Source organism: Protomyctophum parallelum, assembly GCF_964188405.1.
Source record: "Protomyctophum parallelum genome assembly, chromosome: 16".
Lineage (NCBI taxonomy): Eukaryota > Metazoa > Chordata > Actinopteri > Myctophiformes > Myctophidae > Protomyctophum > Protomyctophum parallelum.
This window is the reverse complement of record NC_139711.1, coordinates 20,320,275-20,340,230: the sequence shown is the minus strand read 5'-3', so window position 1 is coordinate 20,340,230 and position 19,956 is coordinate 20,320,275. Positions and strand designations below refer to the sequence as shown.

The window sequence follows — 19,956 nt, the reverse complement described above, 5'->3', positions numbered from 1 at the left end:
GCGTCGAACAATGTCTAATTTGGTCTTTGTTTGAGCACGTTAGTTGAGCATGCATGTTGAACGTGCACACTGAAATGTAGTTGTTCACAGTGGTGGAAAGTAACTCTACGTTCATTTACTCAAGTAGAACTTTGAGGTTACTTTTGGTACTTTAAGCATATTTTAATGCCATTACTTTTGTGCTTTTGTGAGTGTTTCTACTAGGGCTTTCACTTCTAGTGATTTTTACTAGTTGACTAGTTGCCCAGTTTACTAGTCGACTAGTTGTCGACTATTTTTATTTTTTAAATGATATTTGTATACATTGGTGACTATAATCTAGCATTCTAGCTGATCTTGAGGCCTACAAAAACACCCTTTTTCCCCTTTCTTATAATATAAGAAAGGGGACCTTGCTGGTACTAGTTGACTATATTATAGTCAACTAGTACCAGCAAGGTCGACTAGTGGATTTACTAGTCGACTATTTGAATAGTCGACTAGTTGCTTTAAGCCTTAGTTTCTAGATAGCGAAATTGGTACTTTTGGTAAACTGAGGTAGTTTTTCCACCACTGGTTGGTTGTTCAAGGCATTTGGCTGAGCTTTAGGAGCCTGCTACTGCATCCTAACAGGACTACCCCAAGAAGCAAGACAGGATAAGACCAAAAAGATACCTTTTTTGTGATTTGTGGGAAATATTTCCGTTTTGAAGTTCTGTGGATGTCCAGCTGAAACCGGAGCCAAAGGGTTTATTGGTTTAATACTGAATAAGAATAAGAATCAATACAATAAGACAGAATTCAAAGCCACTGATGAATACATACTACCGGTACTTAACCCCATTTAGGACTGACATCGAAATAAATGAAAAAAAAAGTCTTCTAAATCAGTTTTCTGAATGTTTCTATATCAGTGGTGCTCAATATTTCCATGTCAAGGACCCTAAAAATGATATGTAATTGGCCGCCGACCCCCATCTGAAAATATGTCGTTCCAGAGACCCCTCCCCCCAGAAGCAAAGATTCGTTCACTCTGTAACAATATATATTCAAAGATTTCAGGCACATTTTCAAGTTTTTATTTATTTTTATAGCAGATCTATACAAGCTCGTAGCGCGGCACTCAGTGCTGCGCTACGAGCTTGTAGATCTGCTATTTTTCAACAGCCATAGTATAACAAACACCAAAAGGGTGTTCCCGACCAGAATGGGCTAAAAACAACTGGGAAAATGTGCTTACAATTTACAATTTAGGCATTTAGCACTATAGCAGACACTCTTAATACAGAACGATTTACAGAAAGCAAGACGTTGTCCTTGCACATCAAATGCATAGAAATAGTCTAATCTAGGATCATAGGTAAAACCAAGAATCTCAACAGTCTAAACAGTATAATATCAAAAAAAGATTGAAACTAAACACACTATAGGATGCTAGGTTTACAAATGACATGGCATCTGTCTACAATACAGAACATGCCTTCTAAATTACATGTTTGCCTTTGCATAAGCCTGCTTAGGTAAAAGATTATTTATTTCCAATTATAAGCTTGATTATACATAATTTCTAAACATGCAATTAAATCATAACTGCATCTACTGTAAAGTGAAAGCTCCTTCATTAATGGAGTTATGAACTAATGAGGCAGGTTAAGCAGAGATCTTAGCATTCCTTACATCTACTAAATATAATTTCTGCAATACATAATTTATGACTACACGGATTTTGCAAATTTCAACCCGTGTTGCTTCGAAAATGATATGTCTTATAATCTCTTGAGGAGACAAAAAGAAAGAAAGGAAAAAATGAAAAGAACACGTCTGTGATCTTCAAACAGATGTCTGAAAATGAAATGCATTTCACGAGGTTTCTTACTAATCACACCCAAGGAGATGCTTTCATATTCAATTACGGCAAAACTGGCAATGTACCACTCATGACATAAACAGAAAACGCCACTGAAAACAGTGAGAGGGGAATCTTGTCGATTATCCTGCGACTCCTGACTCTGACAGACATGCGTATTTAACAAATCTAAGCAAAGAAATGTGGCCTAGAGTCAAACCTTTTCGCCTCAAGGCCCAAAACAGAAATTCGGGATAGATTGAAAAAATGTATTATAGCCACACACATTTATATAGCGCTTCACATATTGTAGATTCACCAATTTGCACACACATTCACACACCGATGGCAAAATGTACTTCTGAAGATCTTTAATTTAACCATTAATACCGGGTTACCGTTTAGATTTTACCGTTTGGCTATTTAAAAAAAAGCAGATCTTCAAGCTCACAGTGCGGCCCTTTTGCACCGTGAGCTGCGAAGCTTGTACATCTACTATTTTTCACCAGTTTTGAAAATATGAAATAATTTAGATTTCAGGTTTTTTAAACAAATCTTCTCTTCTTCTTTTATAGGAAAGGTTAGAAAACGGCATATTCATCGCATATTCACATATTCACTTTGGGGTCGCATATGGTCCGCGACCCAAAATGGACCATGAGCCAATGTTCGGGGAAACACTGGTTCAAAGACAATCACTTTTGTTATCCCGGCGTGTTTCCTTCGATGCTCGACCGGTGACGCACTAAAATCACTTCCACTTCCACCCAGAAGGACTTATCGGAGCATAAATGCATGCGTGCTTCCTTCCTGAATACACCCAGACCCAGTTTCCAGGTTGAGGAGAAGAATTGAAGGAAAAAGCTTTAAAAAAATGCCATCAATAAGGAAAAAAAAGCACATCTACAGCTAAGCTTTAAAAAAGTTCAATTTTGTTTCTTATGAAAACACAGATGGATTACCAATGACACTCGACAAACAAACAAGAGGATTTCAAACTTTGATTTGGGGGTCTGACTGAAATCCTGGAAACAAGATGCCTTGATGAATTGTAACCCCTCTGCCCAATCAATATCAAAACACACCACGAAATTATTTTTTAAATATAGACTATGACCAACTCACACAGAATCGACTGTTACCACCCTCCGCGCCATTGCCATAGATCTAGGTCAATTAAAGGCTATTTTCATATAGATCGTCCTCGCCATAATAATCCATTCTATCTGTTTCTTTCAATCGCCTGTATTTCCTATTCCTTGTCCCAGATTTCTTTTAAATATATATATATTTTTTATCCCACGATTTTGTAACCCATTTTTCACCCCTGTGTCAATCATCTAATGTGATCCTGGGCTCTACACACCCTCCACCAACCTAGTCCCCCATATATGGGGGACAAGGGGAGAGCAACGGACTTGAACTCATGCTTCCTTCATGCCTGAGTGTCCAAGTTGCTCCTTTACACCTGACAGAGGGGAGTTTCCCTGGTTCAGGGGTCTGCAACAGGCGGCTCTAGAGCACACCCCTAGTGGCTCCCTGTAGCATTAAAAGTAGCAATAAATTATTTTTCATTTATGGTTTCTGTAGGAGGCCAAACGTGACAAGCATTCTTAATATTTATTCTACACATTTTTACAAAATTGGAAAACTTAACTAAACTAAAATTTGCGTCATATAGCATGCGACACACTCAGTGCCATGCCAGCCAGGTGTCTATTATAAACAAACCGGTGGGTGTGTGAGGCTGCTGCCTGCTACGCTATGGCTTCTACAGGGAGAGAAATAAAGATAGCCGACGAAAAACAGAGGATTTAACAGTTCGTGGACAGAGGCTTTTGCCTTCACAGCCAATGCAGATTGACTGCCTGTATGTTTAATCTGCAGTGAGAAGCTATCAAACAACAAAAAAAGTAACGTTGAAAGACATTTCCAGGGAAAGCATGCTAAATTCTGCTAGTTTCGTTGCAACCCGGGAGATAATAAAGATTGGCAAGCTGCATTATAATGCGTAATTTTCTTTGCGGCTCCAGATAGATTTTGAATTTATTTTTGGTAGAAAATGGCTCTTTCAACATCTTGGGTTGCAGACCCCTGCCCTGGTTGGATGTAGCGCGTGGAAGGAACACGTTATTCCAACCAGTTCCTTTCCCCTTCATCAGGCGCCCCGGCTGGCCAGGGGGAGGCAGTTTAGTGACCAGGATTACTGCATGGTTTTTGTGAGGGTACCTACCCTAGGGGACACGGGGAGAACATGCAAGGCCCTTTCGCCAGCCCCGCCTTCGGGTATGGGCACTGATGACGCGGAGGAGGAAACACGCCGCCAGCACCCACAGCGTCCCAAGCGGGAATCGAACCCAGGACCTTCTAGCTGAGGCGACAGCACTACCAACTGTGCCAACGTGCCCCAAACAACGTTTCTTTGATGAGGAGCCCTCCTGTGCCCCGGCATAGACCCATCTTGTAAAAAACAGTTGAACGAGACCCGTTAAACTTACTAGGATATGTCTACTTCCGGAAGTCTGGAAATGTGGCTTTTCAATATAAGAGCTCAACTGGGGAAAATGCTGGCGTAAATCTTTACCTTTTTTTCTTTCACTATTTAAAATGGCCAGTCTACAAGCTCAAAACGTGTCAATGTAGATTGGCTATTCAAAAATGATTTTCAAAATAGTAAAAAAAAAAAAAAGTTTAGGGATAAGGGATTTAGCGGTGACGAAAATGGAGCCCTAAATATCAAACTGGAAAAGTGCGCTCCTCTATGTGCAGATCCCAGGCCAGGTTGCCTATACCAGGGGTTCTCAACGTTTTTGGCTGGGGACCCCCGGAAATGCTTTGGCCATGTCTCCCCCCCGCTTGCAAAAAATAAAGTTTTTTTTTTTTTAATAATTTGGGGACCCCCCAAAATAATTTGGCGACCCCCCGAGGGGTCGCGACCCACGGGTTGAGAACCCCTGGCCTATACCATAGCCGTGGTGCGGTTCAGCCTAGTTAACACCCCCATCGCCCAGGAAGTTTTTTTGTCCTTTCTATTAGTAACGCCCCACGCCCAAGACGAAGTATGATCCAAAAGACGAAGTTTATTGATATGAAAACGGATCGCATCGCTCCACAGCCTGAAAGCGCCTGTTGTGCAATCCTCGATGTTGCGCAACAGTGAGATGTCATCGAAAATTTCCCTCCCCTGTTTAGCGACGACAACGAAAATCGGGGGCACGTTGGCACAGTTGGTAGTGCTGTCGCCTCACAGCTAGAAGGTCCTGGGTTCGATTCCTGCTTGGGACGCTGTGGGTGCTGGCGGCGTGTTTCCTCCTCCACGTCATCAGTGCCCATACCCGAAGGCGGGGTTGGCGAAAGGGCCTTTCTGTGTGGAGTTTGCATGTTCTCCCCGTGTCCCCTAGGGTAGATACCCTCACAAAAAACATGCAGTAATCCTGGTCACTAAACTGCCTCCCCCTGGCCAGCCAGGGCGCCTGATGGAGGGGAAAGGAAGTGGTTGGAATAACGTGTTCCTTCCACGCGCTACGTCCAACCAGGGAAACTCCCCCCTGTCAGGTGTAAAGGAGCAACTTGGAAACTCAGGCATGAAGGAAGCATGAGTTCAAGTCCGTTGCTCTCCCCTTGTCCCCCATATATGAGGACAAGGTTGGTGGAGGGTGTGTAGAGCCCAGGATCACACAGGGGTGAAAAATGGGTTACAAAATTGTGGGATAAAAAAAATATTAAAAAAATATATCTTAAAACTCGCGATCTAAATCATCCCGTCTAATTATAAAAAAATATCCTGTGTTAGACGGCCCTCCGCTGTCCAGTCGCTAGTCGCGATAGATTTATTCTGACCTCCCGTTGTTGTCGATCGCCTTTAAAGTGGCGTGCCTATTGTTAACTGCTACACACACACATTCACAACAACATCCGGTCCGTCGGTAAAAGTGGTCCGTGTTAATAAATCGATTGGGGGCTATAATGTAATGGATTAAATAACCCTGGGCAATTAAGGTGCTAAGTGGCACACACATTTGGCTCCATGCCATATTTGTGTGATTCAGATTTTGGGAGAGCAGATGGGATGCTGTGTTCATAATTGAAGTCAACTGTAGCCGCAATCACAATTGGATCTGAAAAAAATCATGTTTACAGACAGACAGACAGACAGACAGACAGACAGACAGACAGACTCACTGGAGTGAATACATTAATCCCTTGGCTGGGCCGTTCCGGCCGGGCGGGGGTGTATAAGTACACTATTCCTCCATGTGTGCAATTAGCCGTCTGAGTATATAGAGCCTTTCTAAAGTACACACAGACCAAGTCTCTTCTTCTACGGTAGCATACTGTATGTCCACCGTGGAAGGAAATGCTTTCTCTTTTTTTTTTCTTTTTTACTTTTTTTTTAACATGCCTGATGCCCCCTGGGGGGGCCGCTGCATTGGCCGGGGTTAGAGAGAGTTGGATCGGCGGGTTTGATTACAACAGCCGCTCTTAATTAAAGCAACCCTGGTCCAAGTCAAAGGCTTCCTGACTGCTCTTGCTTCTTAAAAGACATCTTGTCACACCTCGCCGAACATTGCTGTAATTTGCAGCCTCCCTCTGAAGTGTCCAAAATCCTTGCGCCTTCTCTCTCTGTCTCTCTCTCTGTCTCTCTCTCTCTCTCTCTCTGTCTCTGTCTCTCTCTCTCTCTCTCTCTCTCTCTCTCTCTCTCTCTCTCTCTCTCTCTCTCTCTCTCCTCTCTCCCTCTCCCTCTCTCGTTTCATAAATTCTATGGCTTAAGACTGCCGAAGAGCCAATTTAAAAACTGGTATCCCCACCAAGAAAACATCCCTTAAAACGTCAGTCATGGAGGTGAGAGAGGTCTTATACATGGTTTACGTGTTGAGGCACTGGATCATTTCATATACCTGACCAGGTGAACCACTTTGGAAGTATTAAGATTTAAGGTGCATTATTATGACAGCTATTATAGAGAAATGGAAGTGGGGCAATCAAAACTTTAGAAGAGCTTTAATTCCAAATTATCCATCATTAGAACAAAACAAAAAAAAGCTACAGCACTCCAAATTGATCATTTTATTGCCACACGATCGTTTCGGGGTAAGTCCAGCTTGTGCATTAGGGGGGGAGGGGGGGGGGATCAATTAACCTGAAACCTGAAAAATACATTTCATTACATTAAATTGTAGACAAACAGAACGATACAACTAAAGCCTTAATGTCTTAAACTCTTCATTTGATGAATCTTAGTTAACCCATTCTGAACGGGAACCCATTTTGGTGTCAGCATCATGTTATGCTTTAGCTATTGAAAAATAGCAGATCTACAAGCTCATATCGCGCCACCGAGTGGCGCGATACGAGCTTGTAGGTCTGCTATTTTTGAAAAATCGAAGAACGACTGACATTTTTAGAATCTGATCTCAGGTCAGAATGGGTTAATCAGACCAGTGTGTGTCCAGTGGAAAACCTCGTATGAATCGGTATAGAGAGGTCTTATTTATAAAGAGCGTTGTTTTTGCTTACCTGGCGGGGCGACCATCCTCTGCCACTTTTGGAACAGGCATGTTTTGAGGCAGTCCCGAGGGCTGAGGTTGTAGGTCTTGTGACGTGACATGAGCTCCTGCATGGGCTCCAGGATGACGCACAGCTGGAGGAGACGACACACAAACACACAAATGAGTGGACAATAATATTACCAGAAACACATTAAATAGCTACTATTAAGTTATTAAATAGCTAGGCTATAGCCTTAAATGACCTTTCCAGCAGTGTTGATTTTGATATCAATTTTTTATTTTAGTTTTGTAGTCTCTTGAATAGTTTTAATTTAGTTTTAGTCACATTTTAGTCACCCGGAATGCTTTAGTGTTAGTCTAGTTTTAGTTGACTAAATATCATACGATTTTAGTCGACTAAATCTACAGTTGATTTAGTCGACTAAAATGTGTTTTGGCGTGCCTTGATGCCGACGTAATGACTTATTTTATACTTGCAACCAAGTGTAAAATGCAACCAAGTGTAAAATGACATATACTGGATCTCTTGTCCACTAGTCCCTTCCTAACATTTTAGTCTAGTTTTTATTTGTTGACGAAATTGTCAGTATATTTAGTCATGGTTTTAGTCATCATAGCTTAGTTTTCATTTGGTTTCCATTTAGTTTTCCTCCGTGAAAAAAGGTAGTCGACGAACATTTTTCGTCTTAGTTGTAGTCGACGAAATCAACACTGCTGCTTTACAGGTCTGTAACTCTGAAAGTGCACAAATGGAACCAAAATGCACCCTTCGTGGGTTCATTTGGTTCCATTTTGTGCACTCTCAGAATTTTGGGGGTCCTTGAAAATAAAACAGTTAGAGAACCACTACTGTACTAGTGCCGTAGTGTCATAGTAAATCAATGTCATACAGATTCTGGAAAAATATGGAGACAATCCAGAGACAGACATTCAGTCATTTGGGAGTTATGATCAGTGGTGGAAAAAGTACTCAATTGTTTTACTTAAGTAAAAGTACCAATACTGCAATTTAGAACTACTTCCTTACAAGTAGAAGTACGGAATTGAAAATGTACTGAAAAAGTAGCGGCATCAACATGTACTTAAAGTACTAAAAGTAAAAGTACTCATATCGCAGTTCAAAATGTGTACAAAGTCTATTGAAAATAGCCGATCTACAAGCTCGTAGATCTGCTATTTTCAAATGGCCGAAATGTATAGGGTTGAAGTGGTTAATGCATGTTTTCTAAATCAAAATTAAAATCTCCAAAGTAACTAGTAACTAAAGTTTTCAAATAATTGTAGTGAAGTAAAAGTACTGGGAATTGGAAATACTCAAGTAAAGTACAAATACCTCAAAGTTGTACTTAAGTACAGTACTTAGGTAAAAGTACTTCCACCACTTTCCACCACTGGTTATGATCAATATAAGAACATTTATAATGTTACGTCAAGAATGTAAAATATGCCACAGACAAGGCCAAGACGTTTTGTCCGTGTAATCACACATTGATGACCCCCGGTTCACTGTTTTGGGCTGAAAAAATGTATCTCCATATTTCAACTTTTTATGTAAAAAGGAAAGTACCGGTATGCTGTTTCATACTTTGTCGTCGTTACAGTATGACAATGTCACACAGACATAGCACAATGATTAGTCTATCTACAAGCTTGTGTTGGTATTTTGGCTAGATAATGACATACCAAAGATCTGTCTTTGGTATGAAGTATTAACAAGCGCTCACAACTAACTGAGTAACATTGGATTTGGAACGTTTGGAACACGGGTTCTTCTTCCATCTCCTGATAAATAAAGGCTGTTGGACTTACTGTATACAGTGCAGGGTTACTTTCCACCCAACAATGACAATATTTATTGAGAGAAGATTGGTTCTACAGATTGCCAAATAGAGTTTAAGGTGCTAGTTCTCCTTCCAGCATCACATACTGTACTGTCGGTCAGACCGGGGGTGTAGTCTGCCACAAGGGGACCTGGGGGCCGAAATGGCCGTGGGCCCCCCTACTCCTCCTAATTAGAGTTGTTCCTATTCCAGTATCGGAAAAGGACAACCACGATACAATCTTTGGGGGTGTTAAAGCCCCGCGTCACCCTGGTCAATTCTGAGCATGGCTTGCTTTGCACTTCACATTAATTCCCCCCATTTTGATCAACAGGCCGAAATGACTTCCTACTTTTTTTTAGGACTAAGATTTAATTTTGACCTTTCAACATACAGTGAAGAAACTGAAGGGCAACAACGGATCAGAGGGGGAATCCTATCATCGACCCCCCCCCCCCCCCCCACATTTAGTTTGTTCACCGAGTCATGAATAAATATAACAAATAATTTCCAGACCACGCACGCACGCACGCACGCACGCACGCACGCACGCACGCACGCACGCACGCACGCACGCACACACACTATTATCCTCAAATGACTGATGATTCAAGCACATTCCAGGATGCACCAGTAAGAAAGCAGTGTCCTGCACACAAAGGTCTCTTCAGCCCTAGTAGGCCTACAGGCAATCATTTAAATTTTCACCACAATCTTAATCAATAAAGCTACGTTGAGTGCTTGTGGTAAGGGTGCAGTACTGTACTTTTCGTACTCACTCACATTATTTACATAATTTAAAGTACACTGCCTTTAACCAGCACGTTCATCGTAAAGCATTCTACGAAGGACATAAATACAGACGCAAATATTAGCAAAACTGCAAAGAGGTAAGATTTTAATAGCTATATGCACTGCAGGTTACAACTCAGTGTGTAGTAAAACTGCGCGCACGCACGCACGCACGCACGCACGCACGCACGCACGCACGCACGCACGCACGCACGCACGCACGCACGCACGCACAGTGAGAGGGAAAGAGAGATGGAGAAAGAGGGTGTTGCTGTCGGGTGGAAACCTTGCATGTCCAAAACGGTTCCTTTTTTCTTTTCTTTTGTTTTCATAAAGATGTGAGCTTGTAGATATTTTGTTCATAAAGATGTGAGCTTGTAGATATTTTTCATAAAGATGTGAGCTTGTAGATATTTTTCATAAAGATGTGAGCTTGTAGATATTTTGTAGGTACATTTGTGCGACACTGTTGTACGACAAAGTAATTTACGGAGGGAAAAAATAGAACGTATGGAGATGCGCGGTTTCGGCATGCCCCGACAGCAACGATATTCAAAGGAATTGCCAACACTCGCGGAAGAGGGTCCTTTACTACTTTTATTACTTTGGTTAATAGCCCATTTTGGGCGGGAACCCCTTGGCGTTTTAAGCATTATGTTATACTTTAGCTATTGAAAAATAGCAGATCTACAAGCTCACCGAGTGCCGCGCTATATGAACTTGTAGGTCTGCTATTTTTTAATAGCAGTGCCTCAAATCTTTGAATATATATTGTTAGAGTGAACTTTTTAGCTCAAATCTTTGCTTCTGGGGAGGTCCCTGGAACAACATATTTTCAGATGATGGGCGGAGGCATATTACATATAATTTTTGGGGTCCTTGACATGAAATATTGAGCACCACCGATACAGAAACATAAGGTTTTTCAGAAAACTGTCAAGATTTAGAAGACTTTTTTATTTATTTCGATGTCAAGCGTAAATGGGATAGGCACAGGCAGCTAACAATCAACGTACGCATTTGGGCACAAAGCTTTTTCTTCAGTGTTAAAGCAAGAGTTACTGTATATATATTCCCACACAGCAGCAGCGTTTGCATTGCATAGCTGAAAGCCTCAATAAGCATGAGCTCCAATCTGCAGAAAAGCTCTAAGCCTCCAGAGATGTGTGTGCGTGGAGAAGGGGGAGCCAGGGGAGAAGGGGGAGCCAGGGGTCAGCCCCGTCATCTTCAATTCATCAGGGACAACATAACATCTGGGTAACATTACAATGTGGTTGAGCACCCCACTCCCCACCCTCCCCCCTCCGCACTTGTCTCAACCAGGGGCTAAACATACAAATGCTCTTCAGTACACGTCAGGACACTATAGGGCTACTCCACTTTGCAACAATCACCTCAGAATCAGTGTTTCATTGAGAGAAAGTGTGTCCTAATAGCTGGAGAGTGGCTCGCAGGCCGCGCAAGCCCCACCAACAGTCCTTCAGCAAGGAGCCTTGGAGCGGTTCCTACCTACCTACCTACCTACGGTACCTACCTACCAAGTCACAACGAAAAAATTGGTGGCTGACTGGCCAATTAAGATTCAGGACATACTGTACTAATCCCAAAATGACAAAATAATAAATAATATAAAGAAACATTGTGTGCAATACGTCACAAAATGCACACGGTCCCAGACTCATTGTGTAGGCAGGATTATGGATACTGGAAATAGCAATTATAGTATAATATATATCTAGGATATAGCATTCAATTCTGAGAGAAGACCTTTAAAACACCTTAAGTGCTGGGCCTATCAAAACACATGCCTGGGTCTCCAGTCCTGTCCAGCCAATTATCTCCTCCTTTGTTAAATTGCGGGGGTTCATTTTAACAAACAAGAAAACTACATTTCATATTTCAAATAAAGTACTATGCACTCAAAATCATATTTGCCTGTACCATAAGGCCAACATAATACATTAGAACTGTAATGTTGCTTATCATTCTACAGGAGGCCGAGGACAGAGGGCTGCAGTGGCTCAGGGATAGAGCGGCCACTTGGGAACAGGTTCCCGGTTCGATGGGCTCCCCCAGAGTTAGTGTCGAAGTGTCCTCGAGCAAGACACCTAATTGCTCCCGATGAGCAGGTTGCAGGTTGCATGGTTTCCGCCGCAGTCTGTGTATGAATGTGTGTGTGTGTGTGTGAATAGGTGAATGTAATGCACAATCTATGTAAAGCACCTTGGATAAAGGCGCTATACAAATGCACCATTTACCGTTGAAGGACAGAGCATGCCCCCGGCTACATCGACAGTGTTGCCCCTTGGAGAGTGTCAGGGATTACAAGTTATTTGGCATACACATCACCGAGGATCTCAAATGGACCACACACCATGTGTTGATTTCGTCGACTAAAACTAAGACGGAAAATGTTCGTCGACTACCTTTTTCCAATGATGAAAACTAAATGAAAAGTCAGCTATGGTGACTAAAACCAAGAGTGAAGACTAAATATATCGACAACTTCATCTACAAATAAAAACTAGACTAATATGTTAGGAAGGGACTAGTGGACAAGAGATCCAGGATAAGTCATTTTACACATGGTTGCATGCTGAAAATAGCAAATCTACAAGCTCACACATTTTGTGAGCTTTTCAGCAAGCGTAAAATCAGCCATTATGACGTCATCGAGGCCCGCCAAAATACATTTTAGTCGACTAAATCGCCAGTAGATTTAGTCGACTAAAATCTCATGACTAAAACTAGACTAACACTAAAACATTCCAGTGGACTAAAGTGTGACTAAAACTAAATGAAAACTATTCAAAAGACTATGACTGTCTAAAACTAAAATCAAATTTTGCTGCCAAAAACAACACTGGTTCACGCTGCTGCTGCTGCTGCAGCCACGGCCAGGCAAGCGATACTGATATACCACAATATTCTACTAGTTTACACTTATAGCTACAAGAGCTGTAGAGAGACAAGTGCTGAGCCCCACAGGATGTCCTGACAACACAGGCCACAACAGAGCACCGAAGTCTGAGGTCAATATCGGTAGAGGAAGCAAATCCACGTGTTCATGTACTTTTTATTGTCTCCACCAGGCTGAAGGCATGAGGAGAGAGTATGTTTTGCACTCCGTCCGTGCGTGTGTCCGTCCTTCCGTGTGTGTGTGTGTGTGTGTGTGTGTGTGTGTGTGTGTGTGTGTCCGTCCGTCCGTCCGTCTTTGTACAGCTTCTGGCACCGTTAACCCGGTCAATGCCAAATTTTGCACACAGACTACCTGGATGCCAACAATGAACCTCTGCCCCAAACTTTCCAGAATGGCCAGAAACGGCGCCACCAGGAGGCCGACTTTTGTAAAACACATTTTTTTATATTACTCCTCCAGATTTTGTCCAAATGTCCCGCAAATGGTTGCTCAATATCTCTATAGTAATGTGTTCAAGACCGATCTGTCTGATATTTCATATTCCATCCTAATTGGCTAACATTGGCTTTCAAAGTTTGCAGGATTGGCCCGTTTTGAACAAAAAGTCTCAAATCATGAACGCAGCGTGCAATTTACATGAAATATGTCACAGACTTTCCTACTAGGCTGAGGAGTATATCCCACCCTTTTCAGATTGGCCTGTTATAGCGCCACCAACAGGTGGATTTTTACAAAACACATTTTTGGAACAAAATGCCTCATCCAATTGCCATCCAAGGCGTAAGAAGAAATGCCACCCTTTTCACATTGGCCTATTATAGCACCACCAGGAGGCCACAACCTGACATGTCCTGGTGGAGACTTTATCTAATTTGCATTGTAATCCCCATAGGGGGATTTTAGATCGCCTCATATAAGAACTGTGTTTGAAAAATAAACATGTCATCCCGGCCGTTTCACTCATATGGACATGAAGAATCAACTGACTGAGAGAAAGGCTATTGCTACTGCTACTAAATTAGTAAAATCTTCGCTAGAAACAGTCATAATATGAGTGACTGACGGTCGCAATTTCGCAAACGATACAGAGACACCTCCCTGACAAAAACGCTGAGACAGCTTGTTTATTTTTGGACCACACATGCTTATATGAAACGATTTTAAGATGACCCCATGTTATTCCATAGAGAAATTACTTCCGTGAACCAGGGGAATCGAGGGGACGAGCGAGTGACGTCAGGACTTTGGCGCTCTATACAGGATTGCTCTGTGTGTATACTGTAGTTTCTGCTGCACTGCCACTTACAGTAATAACTGTACATTGACATATGTGACCAAATTTGACTGAGGGTCTGCCATTAGATTTTTTTTAGCTTCAAATTGACATATTGGTTGTTCAGTTTGACCCACCAGTTTTGGAGATATGGCTTATAGAGTAATGTCTTGCAGAGAAACAGCGAGTTAAGAAAACAGGCTTGAAAGGTTCACTTCTGTGGTCTCTAACATTACACCTAGCTACATGTTTAAGCATTTATTTCATATTTACAGCTCTGACACTTATTTTAGACATGCTCTAGTATGTGAAGAGTCTGCCTGTGCTATTTACTCATTTTGGAAAAAAACGTTTTTCTCTTCTGGTGAAAAGCTGGAATTTGCGCGATGGCAGGCTCTCAGTCAAATCTGGTCACATATGTCTGATGTGTGTGGCTAAATTATAGGGCTTTTTTGTGTTATCCTTTTAGCATTTAACCTTTGACTGTATACTACCTGCACTGTTAACAAACCTCCGAATAAAGTATTCAATCAATCAATGCAGTATATAATATGACAATTGTACCATTGAATTAATTAGGTATCAAATTAGGCTACAAACAATGTACGTTGCGTGGTGCCACTTTGGTGCCTTGGCATGACCACTATAGTCTTGTCCTCTATTCAAACCAACAATCAAACCCATATTTGGAACCACTATACACGCCTGCCTGTGCCCAATTAGGCAGCAAAAATCGAATAATGCCTCCATGCCGCTTCTCCCTCTGTTAGTATATGGCACTGGACTGTTGGGATACCATGTGGCTGTAGTGAAGTGAACATCCTCGTAGCAGACTAATCCTGTGCCCCCCCCCCCCCCCCCCTCCTGGCATGGTAATAGTCATCCCCAAGCTCAGCCAACTAGCCCTGGCTCTCTGCCTGAAAACAAGGGGCTATTTTCAGCCTCATGCAATAGCAGGAAGCCAGCAGCTCCAATACATGGAAGGGCTTAAATACGCCACAGAGAAATAAGGACAGAGAGGGAAGGAGAGACAGAGAGAGAGAAAGGCCGGTTATAACCCCCGTGCCCCAGGAAAATGCCTCTTTCTTTGGAAGCCCTGATAAAAAGCTGGAGAAAAGACCTTATTTTCCCCACACACACACACACACACACACACACGCACACACACACACACACACACACACACACACACACACACACGCGCGCGTTCCCGTCGAGCGTTTAATGTGAGGAAAGGGTGTACCGTGACAGCCAGTGACGCTGAGATAACAATATGTGTACAAACCCCTCACAAGCTCTCTTTGTTTGATACACAAGACGGATTTGGTTTTCAGCAGCTCAGTCAGTATACGCACACTGCAGGAAATGTCCACCGTAACAAGTTGTTAAAACTAATAGTGAGAAATCCTGTTGAACTGTCTGTGATTGTTTTCAATTGCTCAAAACACTTCTATCAAATTTGATTGAATCCCAGAGACGTAATAGTTATATGTTGATTTCTAGCTGAACAATTCGTCCAGTTTCAAGATATCTCTTGAAAGTGCAATGAAACAAGGGTGCAATTAAAAAAGTTAAAATTAATATTATAATTCATTATAATGAATAATTCTAATATTAACTCAAATCTTTGTTTCTGGGGCCTCATTCACACGTACCAAACATCAATCAAGCAAATGTTTGGTCGTTGTTTGTATTTTTTGGGGCCATCACAATGCTTTTCCAATGGATATAGCAACATATTCTTTCAGACCTCGGTCTCAGGTCTTGATGGGTTAAGATGGACTTTGTGCAGTGTGTGTGGTCACAGTGTGTTGTATGGTGTTTGTGTGTGCAGTGTACAGTATATTAAAAAAATCTGCCCATTGTGACCTCGCGAAGGCAGCCAATTCCTACTTTACCTCCCAAGACACAACACATTTATTCCTGAAACATTAGGCTCACTTCGGTCGGCAGAGGGAAACGAAACCGTGTCATTTTGACAAACTAACCTAGTCTTCAGAAGCAATACTGTAATTGTTAGGAGGCTAACGACTTACCCTCTATATACCACGGAAAGGCAAGTGAGTGAGAAACAAGCATATCCCCCATTTCATATACTTGGAAATTGACCGTCTGAAGACTGAATTGTTAATACACAGAATAAACAGGAGCCAACTCCGACTGTAATTATGGACACTTGAATTATGTGCTTTGTCTTTGAATGGCATTGTGGATGCATTCCAGGATAATCATTGCCATTGAAAAACAAAAACAATAAACACCCAAGTCTCTCTCTCTCTCTCTCTCTCTCTCTCTCTCCCTCTCTCTACTCTACTACACAATATAATATGGAATGCAGATTTAACCCTGAGTGTAAAAATGTACCCGCAAGGATCCATTTTTACGGTTAAAGCAACACTCCAGACTTTACTGTGCAGTTATGATAATAAGCAGGGGTACCTTTTCTCTGGTTTGCACAATTATGAGTCTCAACAGGGAGCGTTCATTAATGTTATGCTAATTTTCTCTATCCAATTAATCCCCCTCCTCTTTCTTTCTCGATCTCGCTCTCCCGCTGCCGCTCGCGCTCTCTCTCTCTCTCTCTCTCTCTCTCTCTCTCTCTCTCTCTCATTCCCACCAGCTCCACATCTCTCCCCTTCACGTTCTCTCTCCTTCTCTCTCTCTCTCTCACTCACTCGCTCACTCACTCTCTCTCGCTCTCCCTCTGTCTCTCTCGTTCTCCCACTTGGAGCGAGATCCGAGCTGTCCATCAACTGTGGATAGAAAGCACAAACAAAGCCTAGTGAAATAATGACTAATGTATTCAAGTCGCTCATATATACCTCTCCCATTTCCACCCAGTGTAGCGCCACTGCTGTCAGCCCCCCCCCCCCCCCCCAAAAAAAAAAACGTGTATTTTACAAAACAACAAGATTTTTTTATATAGAAGGGGGAAAAAAGAGAGTGCTTATTTTCTCACTGATGTGTGTGAATTTAGCGAAATGATGCCGTGGTGGCGTCTCTCTAGGGGACTAAGGGGTTAATGTACGCAGCACGTAAATGTCCATGAGTTTATAAATAAATAAATAAATAAATAAATAAATAAATAAATAAATAAATAAATAAATAAATAAATAAATAAATAAATAAATAAATAAATAAATAAATAAATCATTTACACAGTTATAGGTGGTATTTCCATGGCAGCAGATTTTAGGTTCACAAATGGAGTCAAAATGCAACAGGAACAGGTAAACAAGGGACGTCCATAATATGAACACGATTTTTTTATGCACGTATATTATTTCCTAATTCAAAATATGACAGACTGTAATGTATACAGTAATTAATTACCACAGACTTTAATTTTCTATAAGGATAAGGATAAGCTGTATGGTTTCTGGTGTGTAGAGAGACTATCTGAGGTTTAGTTTGAGACCACATACATGATTAGGGTTGGTTGACAGACACTGATACACAAAGACTGTCATGGCCCCTTTCAGACATGCAGACAAACAAACACACATATCCACTTCTCTTGTACACAGTACGCAAACGCACACACGCACGCATGCACGCACGCACGCACGCACGCACGCACGCACGCACGCACGCACGCACGCACACCACACCGTTGCTTGTACTTGTATGAGTGACAAATAAACCCTCATGAATCTTGAATCTCTGCCACGCATGTGTGTGCGTGTGCACATGCACACACGTGCACACATGTGCACACACACACACACACACACACACACACACACACACACACACACACACACACACACACACACACACACACACACACACACACACACACACACACACACACACACACACACACACACACACAAACCCACCCAGCCGCAACGCTCTGTCCAGACAAATCCACACAACAAACAAACACACGGAGAGTTGCAGAGTGTGAGGTCTTCTCACCCTGAGGTAGTTGAGGGTGAAGTTATTCAGGCCCATACGAGTGATGTTTTTGGACAGTTGCTCCAGCACCTGAGGGTCCTGTGCCTGCATGGAGGACAAGGGGAGGGGCGGAGACAAAAGGAGATTAAGCATTTCAGCGGAACAGTGTTGTTTTTGGCGGCACATTTAGATGTTAGTTTCTTGAATCAGAGTCATATAGTCTCTTGAATAGTTTTCATTTATAGTTTTAGTCACATTTTAGTCACCTGGAATGTTTTAGTGTTTAGTCTAGTTTAAGTCAAAGTAAATGTCATGCGATTTTAGTCGACTAAATCTACGGGTGATCTAGTCGACTAAAATGTGCATCGCACTGCGACGCGTTGTGAGCTTGTAGATCTGCTATTTTAAACATGCAACCACATGTAAAATGACTTATACTGGATCTCTTGTCCACTAGTCCCTCCTAACATTTTAGTCTAGTTTGTATTTGTTGACGAAATTGTCACTATATTTAGTCTTACTGTAGTTTTAGTCAAGACGGTAGCTCAGTTTTCATTTAGTTTCCATGTAGTTTTCGTCAGTGAAAAAAGGTAGTCGACGAACATTATTTGTCACAGTTTAAGTCGATGAAAACAACACTGCAGCGGAACCACACAATTGACGCAGTGCCGCCGTCGCTACGTATAGTATACGGGCAAAAATACACACTGCGAGTAGGGCAACAAAATGTGCCAAAAAGTGCCAAGCCGACCCTCATAATAACTAATTTCTCCGCGGGGGCAGCACAAATATCCTACGAGTAGGGCAACCAAATGCTCAGCTACGTCCCTGAATTGACGTGTGGTGCAATTATAATGTGAATTCCATTTAGCAGGAAATACTTTATTAGGGTCCTTTGCGTATAGTAGAATATGACACAGAATTGAGCCTTGAAGACTTCCAAGTGCAATAGCTGCTATAAACAACATATTACACATAATTCTACAAAGTTATGTGAATGACTTACAATATAACTGGTACATCTGTGTTTATTGGTGGACTACTCTACTCCCTACTCTTCAATTGAGAAACTTGTACTGCCTGAAATACGGCGCAATATCTCCCCTGAGCAAGCGGGATGGCCTTGTAGGCAGAGCGCAGAGCGCTAGACATTATTTTGTATTTATTTTAATCCCACGGTTATTGTATTCCATTATTTAGGTTACAGGCAAACTGATTTAGTGGGTTTGTGGTGGGTTTGAGACGGGGGAAGAGCCTTTGTGTATGTCCTTACTGTACTGTACTGTACTGTACTGTACTGTACTGTACTGTACTGTACTGTACTGTACTGTACTGTACTGTACTGTACTGTACTGTACTGTACTGTACTGTACTGTACTGGTTTGTTGTATGTTGTGCCTTAAGGACTCCCTTGAAAACGAGTTGCTGCAACTCAAGCGACTTCAGGGAAATTTCAAAATAAAATAAAAAAGAGCGGTAGGCATGTGTCTAATGTGGGAGATGGGTTAAAATTCACAGCTTTCGTCTCATTTTTGCCAGTTACAAGAGGAAGTACAGTATTAAAAAAACACATGGGTGAAGAAGTGTGATTGCACATTACAGTAGCCTGTGAAACAGCCGGGGGTAATCTGCATTAAACTGTGGGGAAACAAATACATAATAATACAAAAGAATACAGAAAAGTGATTGGAATAGTGTCTGTTTTAATATGAATTGTGTATAGTTACAACATGGCTCTTCTCACTATAGCTGTGCAAGCAATAAGCAGTGGAATACAAGAACAAAAAATAAAACTGATATTGACAAGAGGAAAAAAAACAGCAGGGAAGGAAGGATAGAGAATGAGCACGCTCTCGTGTTCACCGCCTTATGAAAAATGCATCATTCTATCTGCACTCCACATCTCAGTGTGGAGA

General features: G+C 41.9%; 1 protein-coding gene across 5 annotated transcripts in view; it reads right to left on the bottom strand.

Annotated features, from left to right (window-relative positions):
* The window catches only part of ldb2a (LIM domain binding 2a), a 133,903-nt gene that overhangs the window by 11,263 nt on the left and 102,684 nt on the right, over positions 1 to 19,956 (bottom strand). For 3 of the 5 annotated variants that reach the window (XM_083785845.1, XM_083785846.1, XM_083785848.1), the window contains 4 exons: positions 18,062 to 18,145; positions 16,828 to 16,893; positions 7,343 to 7,466; positions 656 to 708 (listed from right to left, as the gene is read on the bottom strand). In XM_083785845.1, the coding sequence (XP_083641971.1) occupies positions 656 to 708; positions 7,343 to 7,466; positions 16,828 to 16,893; positions 18,062 to 18,145 (327 nt within the window). The remainder of the gene's footprint in view (positions 1 to 655; positions 709 to 7,342; positions 7,467 to 16,827; positions 16,894 to 18,061; positions 18,146 to 19,956) is intronic. The other 2 variants (XM_083785847.1, XM_083785849.1) reach the window with 1 other exon arrangement.